The following is a 16,337-nucleotide window of genomic DNA, read 5'->3' as shown; positions in this document are numbered from 1 at the left end:
TTCTTTAGGTTTTTCACCATATCTGCTTGATACTTTTGCCCCTTGGCAGTGCCAGGTGTGTTCCCTGGGTTATCTTTCTCAGACTTGCCCATTTTGAGAGTGTGGTGATTCCGTTAAAAGCAGGTTAAGGCTGTGGCTGGGGAGAGCAGCTGTTAAGGGGCCACCCAGCTCAGCGGTCAGGCTCCACCCCCCCCCAAGAAATAAACATTTTTAATGGTATATTTAATTACGATCCATTGTAGTCACTATTGATTAGGTTACTAGTAAAGAGTAAAAGAACCTGAAAATATGATTTACTTTTATAAATAATAAGAAATTTAAAGGGGTTATCCACCATAAGGGGATTTTAGTACATACCTGGCAGACAATAATGGACAAGCTTAGGAAGGCTCTGCGCTTGTCTTGGGGATAAATTGCTATGTTGTGAGATTAACATAACACTGAGGCTAGCTTTTTGTAAACTGGTATTTCCTGTTTGACTTTTCTTTTTTTACTACAAATCCCACAATTCCAATTTCCTCCCTCCCACACATCAGCCACCCCACCCATTGAAACATAACTGAGCTGCAGACCTGTGGTTTTCAATCAGGGTGCCTACAGCTGTTGCATTAGTTGCAGATTGATCCCTCCATCCATTGAAGTAGGCAGGCTCTCTGTCATCAGCTGACTAGTGTGTCAGGTCTCGGCCGCATTGCAAGCTGGGAAAAACAGTAATTTTGTATGCTGGTAAAAATAAATAGTGGGGTGAAAATCACAGAACAATTGTGAGAAAACCATCACACAGGTGCAGACACTATATTATGAACTACACTAAGTTTACAGCCCCTGTAGCATAGTCAAATAAAAAAAAATCCTGGAATACCCCTTTAAAAATGAAAATGTTGTCCCCTTAAAGGAGTACTCTGGTGCAGACTACTCCTGCTCCGTCCTGCCAGGGCTGCAGAAAAAATGAAAGTAAACCATCCCTCACCTTCCTGGGTTCCCGCGGAGAGCCACTACAGCTAATAGGTCCTCCGGTCCATCTACTTCATACTTCCATGTGGATGAAGCGTCACATGGTGCTCAGCCTATCATGGGCCAAGGCAGAACATCGTGGCAGCCGGCGATAGGCTGAGTGCCATGTGACGCTTCGTTACACACGGAAGTATGAAGATGATGGACCGGAGGACCGATCAGCTGTAGTGGCTCTCCGGGGGAACCCAGGAAGGTGAGAGATGGTTTATTTTCATTTTTTTTTGCAGCTCGGGCAGGACAGAGCAGGAGTACTCTGCACCAGAGTACTCCTTTAAGAAATAATCTGGGTGTAATGGTGGGGGAGGATGAGGAAAAGGCCAATTTACTAAATACCTTCTTCTCTACTGTATTTACACAGGAAAATCCAATGTCAGATAACAGGTGAAGGGACAAAGTAAATTATTCAGCAAATCTCGCCTGTTTACCCCAACAAGAAGTGCAGTGTCCCCTTAGTAACATAAATCACCAGGCCCAGATGGCATTTATCCCAGGGTTTTGCAGGAATTAAGTACTGTGCTAGACAGGCCCTTTATTCCTTATATGTAAATATTCTATAATGACAGGGATTGTTCCACAGGACTGATCGCCGGGGTCCCACCACTGGGAATCCCCGCAATCTCTCCTGCAGCACCCCCGTCATCTGGTGCACGGAGCTTCGCTTCGTGCTTGATGACTGGCAATGTAGGAGCTGAAGGAATGTGATGTCACCACCCTGCTCCCTCATGACGTCACACCCCACCCCCTTAATGCAAGTCTATGGGAGGGGGCGTAACTGCCACCACGCCCCCTCCCATAGACTTGCATTAAAGGGGCGGGCGTGATGTCACGAGGGGGCGCGGCCATGACATCACAATCCTCTTGCCCCTGCATCGCCAGTCATCAGATGACCATTCATCAGGTGACAGGGGGTGCTGCAGGGGATAGGGAATAAGATGTCTAGGGGCCAAGTACCCTTTTAACATCTGTTGTGGGTAAGCTTTTTGAAGTTTTTTTTTAAACATGCTATTCTGGAATATCTTAATCAAAATAACATTACAACACAGAACCAACATAGGTTTTTGCGGAATCTGTCCTGGTAGACTTATCGGATCAGCTTCTATGAGGAGGTCAGTTATAGATTGGACCAGGGTAAAGCTGTGGATGTTGTATATCTGGACTCTAAGGCATTTCATACTGTGCCACACAAAATGTTAGTACATAAAAGGAGGATGCTGGGACTAGGGGAGGATATATTTAAATGGGTTAGCAACTGGCTCAGTGATAAGAAGCAGAGGGTAAGTATCAATGGAACTTACTCTGGTTGGGTGACATTTACTCATGGGGTACCGCAGGGGTCAGTACTGGGTCCACTTCTTTTCAATATGCTTATAAATGACCATGTACAGGGATTACAGAGTAGAATTTCTATATTTGCAGATGACACTAAACTGGATAAGGGGATCACAACAGAGGAAGATAACATAATATTACAGAGGAATCTGGTGAAGCTGGAGGCTTGGGCACAGACATGGCAAATTAAGTTTAATGTGAATAAATATAAAGTTATGTACTTAGGCTGTAAAAACAATTTACAATTATGTGCTAAATAATAATACATTAGGTAAAACTTCTACTGAACAAGACTTGGGGATACTGGTGGACAGTAAACTTAACTTTAGTGATCAGTGCCAGGCAGCTGCTGCCAAGGCTTAGAGGCTTGTGACAAGGACATAGTTTTTGCCTTTTGGCTAAGATCAAGTGTAGTATCTGTTCTTATCAGTTTCATGCCGGTGGCAGTCCACGCCGGTGTGGACTTGGTGGGGATAGGTGCTGCATGGAGGGTGCAGGTGTTCAAGGGCTGGTTCTGAGGAATCAGTTCGACGGCTGCCCCGACGTGACCTGTTTCCTCCGGGTCTCGCCATGAGGCTGAGAGGGTCTAGAGCCAAGGTACTTTTGTGCCTCGGGGAGTGGTGACCCCGAGGTGTCGAAACTCACTGGGAGGATAGGCTCACTGAGTGGAAGCACGGGCACCATAATCTCTTCACCTTGTGGCACTTACCTCTTGATTCCCGGCCTTCTGGCTAGGATCAGAGACATTTTTTATAGATCCGTCCGGATGTCCGGGCAGTATATCTGCACACATTCACTTATTTATTTCTGTTTGTCTCACTGTGTCACTTTTTGCGTGTTGTGTGTCCACAGGATTTGTCAGGATGCGGTAGCCCTTCTGGGTGTCCCTCCTGGCGGTCTAGGGGAGGTGTGTGTGGCCATTAGGTTCCGCACCTCCCTGCAAACACCCCGAGTACTCCTGCTTTGGCAGGGTACTTACCGTAATCGGCTCTGCGGGCAGATACCTTGGCTAACGCCAAGGGGGATGCCGGGAGCATTTGTGGTCCCTTAGTAGCTTCGGTGAAAAGGGACATCGAATCTGGAACCTCGCAGGTACCTTTTGGTCCGGAGGCGAAGGGTAAGGTTTGTTGGGGGGCCTCTCTCCTTTTGGAGAAGGGCTTGTGATAGACCGCATCCTCTGTGCATGTTTTTTTAGTGTAACACGTTTGCACTTTTTCTTGCACTTGGGTCATTCGAGAGCACGTTCCTCGGCTCTTAGAAAATAGTTTTTGCCTCTGTTTAAACCATTAGACTGCATATGAATTATTGTGTCCAATTTTGGGCACCTGTATATAAGAAGGACATGACTAAACTGGAAAGAGTGCATAGGAGGGCAAGAAAGATAATTGATGGTTTAGGAGGATTGCAGTACCAAGACAGGTTATCAAGCTTGGGGTTATTTAGTTTGTAGAAAATATGTTTTATGGTCGATTTGATCATAATGTACAAATATATGAATGAACAGTACAGAGATCTATCTAGTGATTTTTTATACCTAGCCCAGTGACCATGACAAGGGGGCATCCTCTATGTCTAGAGAAAAGAAGGTTTCACTATCATCACAGATGGGGACTTTTTACTATAAGAGCAGTGAGACTATGGAACACTCTGCCACATGATGTTGTGTTGTATGACTCAATAAACAAGATAAGGGGGCCCTGGTTGTTTTTATGGAAAAATATAATATAGGTTATGGATACCAGATTTATGGGGATAGAACCTTGATCCAGGCATTTATTCTGATTGCCATATTGGAGTCAGGAAGGAATTTTTCCTCTGTCCTGGGGCAATTGGCATCAGCCTCATTGTTTTTTTGTTTTGTTTTTTTTTTGCCTTAATCTGGATCAACACAGTAGGGTTTTAGGTTAAACTCAACGGACTCTTGTCTTTTTTTAACTATGTTACTATGTAATTGTATAGAAAAAAAGGTATTACATGCTCCATGCAAAGTTTATAACTAGACCTATGTGTTGTATTCCTGAATACAATAACACAATGGCTCATCTAGTAAGGATATCCACAGCAACATGATGGTTGGACTAGTTATTATGTCCCCATCAACATCATAGCCAATCTTGTTAAGATGTCCACACCAATCATTGTGGGTATTATTAAGATGTCCACAACAACATCATCACTTGTGTAGTTAGGACGTCCACAGCAACATCCTTGTCCGTCTTAGGATGTCCGCAATAACATCATGGTCAGTCTTGTTATGTTGTTCACAATAACATTTGGCTGGTCTTGTTAAGATCTTCACAACAGCACGGTCAGTCTTATTAGTATGTCCACAAGATTAGTCTTGTATGTGACAATAACATAATGGCTGATCTTGTTTGATATGTCCATAATAACATCGTGACAACTTAGAATGGCAAAGTTAAAAAAGAAGCCTCATGGATCACAAACTAGACCTAAACGTTTTACAAAGCATTGCTATCAGTCACTGCTAAATTTACACATAAACACCAGCATTATTCTTCTCAGTATGTTAATGGCTTGGATCAGTGCATACAATTTCCAGGTCCAACAATTTTTTGCTTGCGTGGCACAAAGCACCAGTTACTTCGATAGAAGTGTTGGACTGGAGCTGTTGAAGACCATGGCACTGTCAAGCTGATTTTCTATTTAAAACCGCATGTATATTTTCTTTTTAATAGAATGTATACAGTCGGCTTCCTCATTCTTAAAGATTTTGGAGGAATGGTCATTTTCAAACACAACTTGTATGTGAAGTTCATGATCAGATAGGACATATAATGGTATACATTTATGCCTGAAATTTCTGTGTTCTATATAAAACACTTTTCTCAGTCATGTTTGTTCCTAGGCAGAGGTGTAATTTGAGTTCACATTCTGTAGCTAGTCATGCCCTGTATACACATTTCTCATAAAAAAAAAAAGACTATTCAGAAATACTTATATCTTTGAAAAATATACTTGAATGGGGTAGAATGCTAACAACTAACCCTTTTGCACTGCATATTTTTCACAAGGACATGTGGGTATATTTGCCTTAATAACTCGTGCCATGGGGTAGGTGGGCCCCATCTTGATTTTGCTCATACTGCACCAGTAACTGTAGAAGATGTTACAACCTCAAAAGTCCTGTCCCTCCTCTTTTGTAACACATTGGAATGGTGGTGGAACAAAGTGCCTGATCCATCTTTTATAGGATGGAAGGTTTTTTAGCACCAAAATGAACCACTATTACTATTAATTTCAGAACCATTGCCCTTTGTGAAAGACAAAAGGGGGTATTCATGAAAAGGGGAGTGACAGCCATCACGCCCCCTCCCATAGACTTGCATTGAGAGGTCGGGGCGTGAATCATGAGGGGGCAGGGCTATGAGGTCATGAGCTCCCGGCGCGCAGCTCCAGCGTTCGGAACAGTTTGTTCCAAATACTGAGCAGCAGAGTACCCCTTTTAATTCCTGACCACTGCATGATATCAACTGAAATCACTTGGTATGTTCTGTTTAAAAAAAAGTATTCTAAAGAAAAAGTCGCAATAAAAAGTCTCTAAACAGCATCTGAGACAAACTGTGCAACAAATTTACCCCACAAAGCCAGGCTAAAACCAATGATAACTTCCCCCCAAAGTTAATTTCCACCTCCTAAAAAAGTAAAATACATCTTTCCTCTTTATACACCTTAGAGAATCTGTACAAAATGCATTAGAGAACTTTAATTTGAAGGAAAGGATCCGGCACAGTTATCTTCATCCTCTTTATTGGTCATCGGTGTAAAAGCAAGATATATACAGACAGAGCACTTGATGCATTTCGATCTATATGGTCTTAATCATAGACAAAAAGTAATGTACAAGATCATAATATGCTACCAATTTATTATTGGCATGTGCTTTATTGGTGCAAAATATGCCAGCCATAGGATGGTGTTACGAAAGGGAAAAAGTGTACCAAGTTGTGCCAGGTGTATTATTCTTAGGTGCAACAGTGATAAATCTTGTACTAATTTGCGCCATGTTTGAATTCTCATAAAATTATGCATATTATAACAATATTCATGAGTTTTTCTTGTGTTTTAATATGGTTAGCTTACAACTAACCATATAATTTCGACAATAGGGGCAATCTATTCCATTTTGTTTTGAAATCCAACCAATGAAGCATATTTTCTTCGTAGTCATAGAAAACTAAAATGAGGCATAATGAATCAGGTTCACCTGCCCAGTTTGGAAGCCAGATGCCAACTGCATACCAAGCTTCTTTCTGCCTCTTCTCTACCAGTCTCTTACTACATGTCAACACTTCTCAAAGACAGAAAACAGGGACAAATTATCTTGCTGGCCGCTTAGCGGGCTGGCTGACGGTTAGCATGCTAATTGCATAATAAGTGCATCCTCTCCAAAGTCAACAAGACGAGGGGCTGAGATTGCTAAAAGCTATTTAAAACTTTAATACCTAAGTGGTGACAAATTCCCTGTACATCTATAAACGCGATACATAGCCCCTAAATGTGATTATGGCTCTACAGGTTATGATTTTCCTGAGAGCTTTTCAGAAGGACATTTATTGTGACTTTGATGCCGTTTTTATTGTTATTGGGTTTGTTTAATATTTTTTTTTTTTTTAAGTAATAGAAATAACAGTACAGCAAGTACAAAAATGTCACTATATTCAGTATAAACAGTGGTCTTCAAACTGTGGACCTTCCGATGCTGCAAAACTACCACTCATAGCCTGCCCGGACAGCCAGTGGCTGTCCGGGCAGGCTAGGAGTTGTAGTTTTGCAAAATCTGAAGGTCTAAAGTTTCAAGACCCAACTATAAAAAAAAACTCCAAAACATAGCCTTAGCCCCCTCCACTTTGATGCCCCTTGACTTTGTTCCGGAAACCATATGAAATCTCCACGAGTTTATGGTAAGCAAGCAATGTATTTTCAGAATTTTTGTAGAGTTTAAGGCCCAGATTTATCAAACTGAGGGAGAGAAAAAGTGGAGGGATTTTTCCACAGCAGCCAATCACAGCCCAGCTGATGAGCTCTCATAAAATGAAAGCTGAGCTTTGATTGGTTGCTGTGGGAAAATCCCTCCACTTTTTCTCTCACATAGTTTAAAGGAAAACTGTCAGCTTGCTCCCCCCTCACTAACCAGCAGTACTGGCTGGTAGTGTGGGGGACGCTGATCAGTTTGATGCTTACTGTGCCCGGATCCGCCCCGCCGTTCAGCCGTAATCTTCTATTTTCGGTATATGCTTATCAGGTGCTAACTTGCACCCCGGCTGGGCTAACTGGCACTTTGACGTCAGCTTTTTTGGCCGCAGTGCCGCCCAGCTCATCAATATTCCTCCCCTCCCTCCGCCTCTCCCTCTTCTCCCCACTCTGTAATGAAGAGGGAGAGGCGGAGGGAGGGGAGGAATATTGATGAGCTTGGCGGCGCTGCAGCCAAAAACGCTGACATCAGAGTGGCAGTTAGCCCGACCGGGGTGCAAGTTAGCACCTGATAAGCATATACCGAAAATAGCAGATTACGGCCGAACGGCGGGGCGGATCTGGGCACGGTAAGCATCAAACTGATCAGCGCCCCCCGCACTACCAGCCAGTACCGCTGGTTAGTGCAAGGGTGGGGGGGGGGGAGCAAGCTGACAGTTTTCCTTTAGCAAATCTGGGCCTTAGTAAATCCCTTGTTTTGGCAGAGCAGGAACAGAAATAAATACTATATGAAGTTTAACAGAAGGAGCCATTGAGAAAACCCACTCATTTCTTTTGGGAATCAGTGACCCAGTGACAAGATTCAAGCTCCATAGCTTCTAAACATGTCTTCCATAAAGACTACTTCCTGGACTGTGAAGGACCGTTTATGAATAGAGGTTCTCCAGTGACTCAGTATAGGACCCAATTGAAATACTAGAATGCTCATGCATAGTATTAACAGGAGGCTTCTATGCCCCAATACTACAAATGTGGGGTCAAGTGTGGTTCCATGTCCTCCTGAACATTATTGCTTCAATGCATTATGAATTTGTTGTATATTTTCTTAAATATTCTTATGCTTAACTTACAGGATGATGAAAGACCAGAACAAAAAACCTGCCAATCTGAAGCACAATCAGCAAATGGAGAAAAAAAAGAACACCGATGACATTCGTCGGAGGGATGATATTATACCGGATAACTCACAACATCTACAGGTGCTTTTAGATATAGTCACACTGTTCTATTGTTGTTAATGTACTCAGCATGAAGACTGTGCACAGTGATTGACAATCCTTCCTGTATACAAATTCAGGTAGGAAAAGCTGTAATCTTGTGTGACTGGAAGAAGCAGAACATACGGTACCGAGTCGAGCCTTAGAAAATAATGATTGTCTAAGCCTAGCATTTCCCCCTTGATCAACTTTCTGCCCTCAGAATAGCATTGAGGGCCTTACAGATCTGCCTGAACATAGTAAATAGGTGTCTTCTACTTGAGTATGAACTTATATCATTGCTTTAATCTGACACAGTTCTTCTGGTTACCATTGCAATATCCTCCAAAAATCTGGTGGACCAGACTGACCCATTGTACATAGAAAGGAAAAACACAAATATCCAGGGGATATGTCTAATAGATGCGGGTCTTACCTCTGGGAGTTTCACCTATGTTGAGAATAAGGGGCCTCTATCTCACGTGTGTGAAGCTACAGAAACTGTCACAGCTACAGAGCTGCATAAATGTGCGGTCACCTCTCCATTCTTTCTCTGTATTGATGTGGTGACCACCTCGTCAAGCAGTTAAGGGTTAAAGGAGTCCTGTGCTTGATACAGGTGGGAGACCTCTGTGCCTCTGCTACTTTAGGACCTACACCTATCATATGTTTATGGCATATCCTGTGGTCTTACCATTAAAAGGGGTTGTCCCTATCTGATTGCAGGAAGTCCAACTGCTGAGATGCCCCCTGATCTAGAGCACGGGGAGGTGCTGGAGATATCCAACATTTGACAATTTTTTTGCTCCTATAGAGAATTAAAGGGGTATTCTGGGTAAAAGCATGTTATCCCCTATCCAAAGGATAGGAGATAATATGTCTGATCGCGGGGGGCCCGCCATCACGCCCCCTCCCATAGACATGAATGTAGGGGGTGTGGCGTGACGTCACGTCCCCAGTCCCGGAAACTCGGAGGTTTCCGAAACTGGAGATTCTGCATACGCATAGAAGGCGGGTGCTGCAGGGAGATCACAAGGGGTCTCAGCGGCGGGCCCACCGTGATCAGACATCTTATCATCCATCATTTGGATAGGGGATAAAAGGTTTTTGCCCGGAATACCCCTTTAATGGTGTAGTGACAGTTGCCTCCTGCTGCTCCATTCTGACAGGAGACTCAAGTCCCTATTGTCGGGATCTTGGGGAAGTGGGGGGTAGAGGGCTGATACCCAGCAGTGGAATCCCTCATGACCAGATAGTTATATTCTGTGTGAGCTGGGACAACCACTTTTAATGTATGATGTAGGAATATCCCTTTAACATTGGATTTTGCCATGCTATGCCTTGTAACAGTAATCTGCAGAAGGGTTTCCTTGTTTTTGTTATGGGACAGATAGAGCCTGCAACCAAGGGGACAAGATTGATACTGGTACCTGGGTTATAGTGTCCTTTAGTTACCAGCCTTCATATGTCGGTAAATGTTCAGCTGACTTCTTTGTCCTTTTTTATTGATAGGTATTTTATTTTCTTAAAGCGATGAAAATGTAATTATATCCGAGATTGACACCTTGACACTCTGGACAGGCCATATAGATAAATAGAACATTCTCCTCTTCTACTGTAATAACGTGTCGGGTTGTTATCTTGCTGCCTCCAGAGTAGGATTTCCAGCCGAGAGAAGTCATTTTATTGACATGATATTATTCTGTCCTGAAATCCGGAGCCCCTCATTACTAGTCATCCTGTAATTGTTACCAGAGGAACTGACCGACAGACAGGTAGCAGTAACCAAATATCATAATATTTGGATGTGATTGTATTACAGCTGTGGAGATAGGGAACGTTGTTATTCTAGATATACCTTTATTTTCACTTCTATATACGTCTTGGGTTTTCCTGTAGTTTTTTAGACAAATGTCACGCTGAAAACCAATGTGTAGACATCTTGGGATCACAATGCATTAGTTAGATGTTCCTGCTTTTTACATACATTTAATATTGAATAAAATATTTTCATGTAAGCTGGAGATTATAAAATAGGAACAGTTTCTTGTATAAGAGATATTAGTACACATAAATAGAAGAAACATTTTTCTCTCAATTTTAAGGCTGTGCACATAGTTTTTTTTTTTTTAAATATATTTTTGGGTTTCTAAATCGGCCCCAAAGCAGTCATTTTACAGCACCTATAGCAGACAAAAAAGACATATTTTCCTGTCCTATTGACAGTTCTACAAAATTTCCCCTGGCGCCCACACATGTTAACTTTACGTTCATCATTTTTATGGCCATAAAATAAAGTGTCAGAACCTTTTTTTTATACGGCACATATATTTTGGCACTTAAAAGGGGTACTCCAGTGGAAAACAATTTTATTTTTTTAATAACTGGTGCCAGAGAGTTAAACAGATCTGAAAATAACTTATATTTAAAAATCTTAATCCTTCCAGTACTTATCAGCTAATAATATATATTTTTTTAAATAGAAGTAGTTTACTGTTTAACTTTCAGGCTTCAGTTGATTTAAAGAAAAAAATGATTTTCCACCGAAGTACCCCTTTAACTAGATATGTGATTTGGCAGGTGCTTTGAACAAATAATGTCCCTCTTAGAAAATGCAATTTTTGGGGCTAAAGCTTTGCTTCAACTCCCCAAATAGCTGAAAATACTGCCAAATATCAGTCATAAAAACAAAAAAAGGACCAAAAACTGACAAATGCAAAAAAAAAAAAAAAAATTAAATGCATCTGAAATTAAAAAATGTTGGGATGTTGTTTCAACCATAAAATATGTCTCAAAACCATGTGTACATACGCTCAATATGTGATCTAATTCTTGGGGCACGATTTTTGGATTTTGGATTCATCACTTTTTATTTCTATTTTAATAGAGAAATATGGCCCTGGGCCTCTTCATCCCATATGGCTGAAAACCATCCACATTTAGGGAAATAACTTTGCTTTCAAACTGCGGAACATCCTTCTCCATCATCTTTTAGAATTTGTTGAGTTTTGCTCTTTTAAAAAATACACCCCAGTCAAATCGATTTTTCTTTATCCACCAATTGGTGCCAAAACCTATAGTAAGGCCTCTGCAAATTATGTGGTCACACATTAATTGGGTATTAATGGCACTGTTATTTGGGCATTGTATAGGGATGCTCCATGGACATTATACAGTGGTTTAATTAGTTAATTTGTAGACTATATGATAGTATTATTTGGGCACTTATGGAGTACACCATAAATGGGGCATCAGTATAAGGATGTGTCAAGGGCATCATCCAACTTCGTCCTATACAGCAGTTTAGAGCTATTTGTCATGTAGTACATACATTGCATTTATCCAATGTCCATTAGTGTCAGAAAATCATTTTAAAAGCTTAAACCTCCTGTATGGAAGTGTTTGATCAGTTAATGGACTCGTTGGAAGACACTATTTGACTTTTTTTTTATATTTTAACAAATGGCGTTTTGACCTCTATTTCATTTATTTGTCAATGTTTTCTTTTTGTTGCACTTTCATTAATAATAATTGAGAGTTATGACCTCTTCATGTTTTACATGCTAAAAGATCTTTCATACATAATGTGGAGACATTATTTGTTTAATGGAAAAATGTGGAATATGTTTGATTAGCGAGTTTCATTTGTTTGTCGAGTGCCAGAAATAGTTTTGTGAAGTCTGACAGGATTGAATGCTTTACTATATGACCAGTAAACACTTGTCATGTACAGTATTTCAATATACAGTTTTTGTGCGTGATCTATGCTACATGTAGGTAAATGGTCAGGGTCAGCATAGTTGTTACGCCGAGCGCTCCGGGTCCCCGCTCCTCCCCGGAGCGCTCGCTACACTCTCCTCACTGCAGCGCTCCGGTCAGATCCACTGACCCGGGGCGCTGCGATACCGCCTCCAGCCGGGATGCGATTCGCGATGCGGGTAGCGCCCGCTCGCGATGCGCACCCCGGCTCCCGTACCTGACTCGCTCCCCGTCGGTCCTGTCCCGGCGCGCGCGGCCCCGCTCCTTAGGGCGCGCGCGCGCCGGGTCTTTGCGATTTAAAGGGCCACTGCGCCGCTGATTGGCGCAGTGGTTCCAATTAGTCTGATCACCTGTGCACTTCCCTATATCACCTCACTTCCCCTGCACTTCCTTGCCGGATCTTGTTGCCATCGTGCCAGTGAAAGCGTTTCCTTGTGTGTTCCTAGCCTGTGTTCCAGACCTCCTGCCGTTGCCCCTGACTACGATCCTTGCTGCCTGCCCCGACCTTCTGCTACGTCCGACCTTGCTTCTGTCTACTCCCTTGTACCGCGCCTATCTTCAGCAGCCAGAGAGGTGAGCCGTTGCTAGTGGATACGACCTGGTCACTACCGCCGCAGCAAGACCATCCCGCTTTGCGGCGGGCTCTGGTGAAAACCAGTAGTGACTTAGAACCGGTCCACTAGCACGGTCCTCGCCATCCCTCTCTGGCACAGAGGATCCACCTCCTGCCAGCCGGCATCGTGACAGTAGATCCGGCCATGGATCCCGCTGAAGTTCCTCTGCCAGTTGTCGCTGACCTCACCACGGTGGTCGCCCAGCAGTCACAACAGATAGCGCAACAAGGCCAACAGCTGTCTCAACTGACCGTTATGCTACAGCAGTTACTACCACAGCTTCAGCAATCATCTCCTCCGCCAGCTCCTGCACCTCCTCCGCAGCGAGTGGCCGCTTCTGGTTTACGCCTATCCTTGCCGGATAAATTTGATGGGGACTCTAAGTTTTGCCGTGGCTTTCTTTCCCAATGCTCCCTGCACTTGGAGATGATGTCGGACCAGTTTCCCACTGAAAGGTCTAAGGTGGCTTTCGTAGTCAGCCTTCTGTCTGGAAAAGCCCTGTCTTGGGCCACACCGCTCTGGGACCGCAATGACCCCGTCACTGCCTCTGTACACTCCTTCTTCTCGGAAATCCGAAGTGTCTTTGAGGAACCTGCCCGAGCCTCTTCTGCTGAGACTGCCCTGTTGAACCTGGTCCAGGGTAATTCTTCCGTTGGCGAGTATGCCGTACAATTCCGTACTCTTGCTTCAGAATTATCCTGGAATAATGAGGCCCTCTGCGCGACCTTTAAAAAAGGCCTATCCAGCAACATTAAAGGTGTTCTGGCCGCACGAGAAATCCCTGCTAATCTACATGAACTCATTCACCTAGCCACTCGCATTGACATGCGTTTTTCCGAAAGGCGTCAGGAGCTCCGCCAGGATATGGACTCTGTTCGCACGAGGCGTTTCTTCTCCTCGGCTCCTCTCTCCTCTGGTCCCCTGCAATCCGTTCCTGTGCCTCCCGCCGTGGAGGCTATGCAGGTCGACCGGTCTCGCCTGACACCTCAAGAGAGGACACGACGCCGCATGGAGAACCTCTGCCTGTACTGTGCTAGTACCGAACACTTCCTGAAGGATTGTCCTATCCGTCCTCCCCGCCTGGAAAGACGTACGCTGACTCCGCACAAAGGTGAGACAGTCCTTGATGTCTACTCTGCTTCTCCACGTCTTACTGTGCCTGTGCGGATGTCTGCCTCTGCCTTCTCCTTCTCTACTATGGCCTTCTTGGACTCCGGATCTGCAGGAAATTTTATTTTGGCCTCTCTCGTCAACAGGTTCAACATCCCAGTGACCAGTCTCGCCAGACCCCTCTACATCAATTGTGTAAACAATGAAAGATTGGACTGTACCATACGTTTCCGCACGGAGCCCCTTCTAATGTGCATCGGATCTCACCACGAGAGGATTGAACTTTTGGTCCTCCCCAATTGCACTTCTGAAATTCTCCTTGGACTTCCCTGGCTTCAACTTCATTCCCCAACCCTGGATTGGTCCACTGGGGAGATCAAGAGTTGGGGGCCCTCTTGTTCCAAGGACTGCCTAAAACCGGTTCCCAGTAACCCTTGCCGTGACTCTGTGGTTCCTCCTGTAACCGGTCTCCCTAAGGCCTATATGGACTTTGCGGATGTTTTTTGCAAAAAACAAGCTGAGACTCTACCTCCTCACAGGCCTTATGATTGTCCTATCGACCTCCTCCCGGGCACTACTCCACCCCGGGGCAGAATTTATCCTCTATCCGCCCCAGAGACTCTTGCCATGTCTGAATACGTCCAGGAAAATTTAAAAAAGGGCTTTATCCGTAAATCCTCCTCTCCTGCCGGAGCCGGATTTTTCTTTGTGTCCAAAAAAGATGGCTCCCTACGTCCTTGCATTGACTACCGCGGTCTTAATAAAATCACGGTTAAGAACCGCTACCCCCTACCCCTCATCTCTGAATTCTTTGATCGCCTCCAAGGTGCCCACATCTTTACCAAACTGGACTTAAGAGGTGCTTATAATCTCATCCGTATCAGAGAGGGGGATGAGTGGAAAACGGCATTTAACACCAGAGATGGACACTTTGAGTATCTGGTCATGCTCTTTGGCCTGTGCAACGCCCCTGCCGTCTTCCAAGACTTTGTTAATGAAATTTTTCGTGATCTTTTATACTCCTGTGTTGTTGTATATCTGGACGATATCCTGATTTTTTCTGCCAATCTAGAAGAACACCGCCAGCATGTCCGTATGGTTCTTCAGAGACTTCGTGACAATCAACTCTATGCCAAAATAGAGAAATGTCTGTTTGAATGCCAATCTCTTCCTTTCCTAGGATACTTGGTCTCTGGCCAGGGACTACAAATGGATCCAGACAAACTCTCTGCCGTCTTAGATTGGCCACGCCCCTCCGGACTCCGTGCTATTCAACGCTTTTTGGGGTTCGCCAATTATTACAGGCAATTTATTCCACATTTTTCTACCGTTGTGGCTCCTATCGTGGCTTTAACCAAAAAAAATGCCGATCCCAAGTCTTGGCCTCCTCAAGCGGAAGACGCCTTTAAACGGCTCAAGTCTGCCTTTTCTTCGGCTCCCGTGCTCTCCAGACCTGACCCTTCCAAACCCTTCCTATTGGAGGTTGATGCCTCCTCAGTGGGAGCTGGAGCTGTCCTTCTACAAAAAAATTCTTCCGGGCATGCTGTTACTTGTGGTTTTTTTTCTAGGACCTTCTCTCCGGCGGAGAGGAACTACTCCATCGGGGATCGAGAGCTTCTAGCCATTAAATTAGCACTTGAGGAATGGAGGCATCTGCTGGAGGGATCAAGATTTCCAGTTATTATTTACACCGATCACAAGAACCTCTCCTACCTCCAGTCTGCCCAACGGCTGAATCCTCGCCAGGCCAGGTGGTCTCTGTTCTTTGCCCGATTTAATTTTGAAATTCACTTTCGGCCTGCCGATAAGAACATTAGGGCCGATGCTCTCTCTCGTTCCTCGGATGCTTCTGAAGTTGAACTCTCTCCGCAACACATCATTCCTCCTGACTGCCTGATTTCCACTTCTCCAGCCTCCATCAGGCAAACTCCTCCAGGAAAGACCTTTGTTTCTCCACGCCAACGCCTCGGAATCCTCAAATGGGGTCACTCCTCCCATCTCGCAGGTCATGCGGGCATCAAGAAATCTGTGCAACTCATCTCTCGCTTCTATTGGTGGCCGACTCTGGAGACGGATGTTGTGGACTTTGTGCGAGCCTGCACTATCTGTGCCCGGGATAAGACTCCTCGCCAGAAGCCCGCTGGTTTTCTTCATCCTCTGCCTGTCCCCGAACAGCCTTGGTCTCTGATTGGTATGGATTTTATTACTGATTTACCCCCTTCCCGTGGCAACACTGTTATTTGGGTGGTCGTTGATCGATTCTCCAAAATGGCACATTTCATCCCTCTTCCCGGTCTTCCTTCAGCGCCTCAGTTGGCTA

The 16,337-nt window shown here is 44.3% G+C and overlaps 1 protein-coding gene and 1 pseudogene across 1 annotated transcript in view; both read left to right on the top strand.

The window, feature by feature from the left end:
- Positions 1 to 16,337, top strand: part of ERC2 (ELKS/RAB6-interacting/CAST family member 2) — a 950,023-nt gene that overhangs the window by 609,199 nt on the left and 324,487 nt on the right. Inside the window, exon 15 of the mRNA XM_056528115.1 lies at positions 8,411 to 8,537. Coding sequence (XP_056384090.1) covers positions 8,411 to 8,537 — 127 coding nt within the window. The remainder of the gene's footprint in view (positions 1 to 8,410; positions 8,538 to 16,337) is intronic.
- Positions 2,728 to 2,806, top strand: LOC130277956 (U2 spliceosomal RNA; annotated as a pseudogene).

The sequence above is a fragment of the Hyla sarda genome, chromosome 6 (genome assembly GCF_029499605.1).
Source record: "Hyla sarda isolate aHylSar1 chromosome 6, aHylSar1.hap1, whole genome shotgun sequence".
Lineage (NCBI taxonomy): Eukaryota > Metazoa > Chordata > Amphibia > Anura > Hylidae > Hyla > Hyla sarda.
Note: the sequence above shows the minus strand (reverse complement) of the source record. Positions and strands in the feature narration are given on the sequence as shown.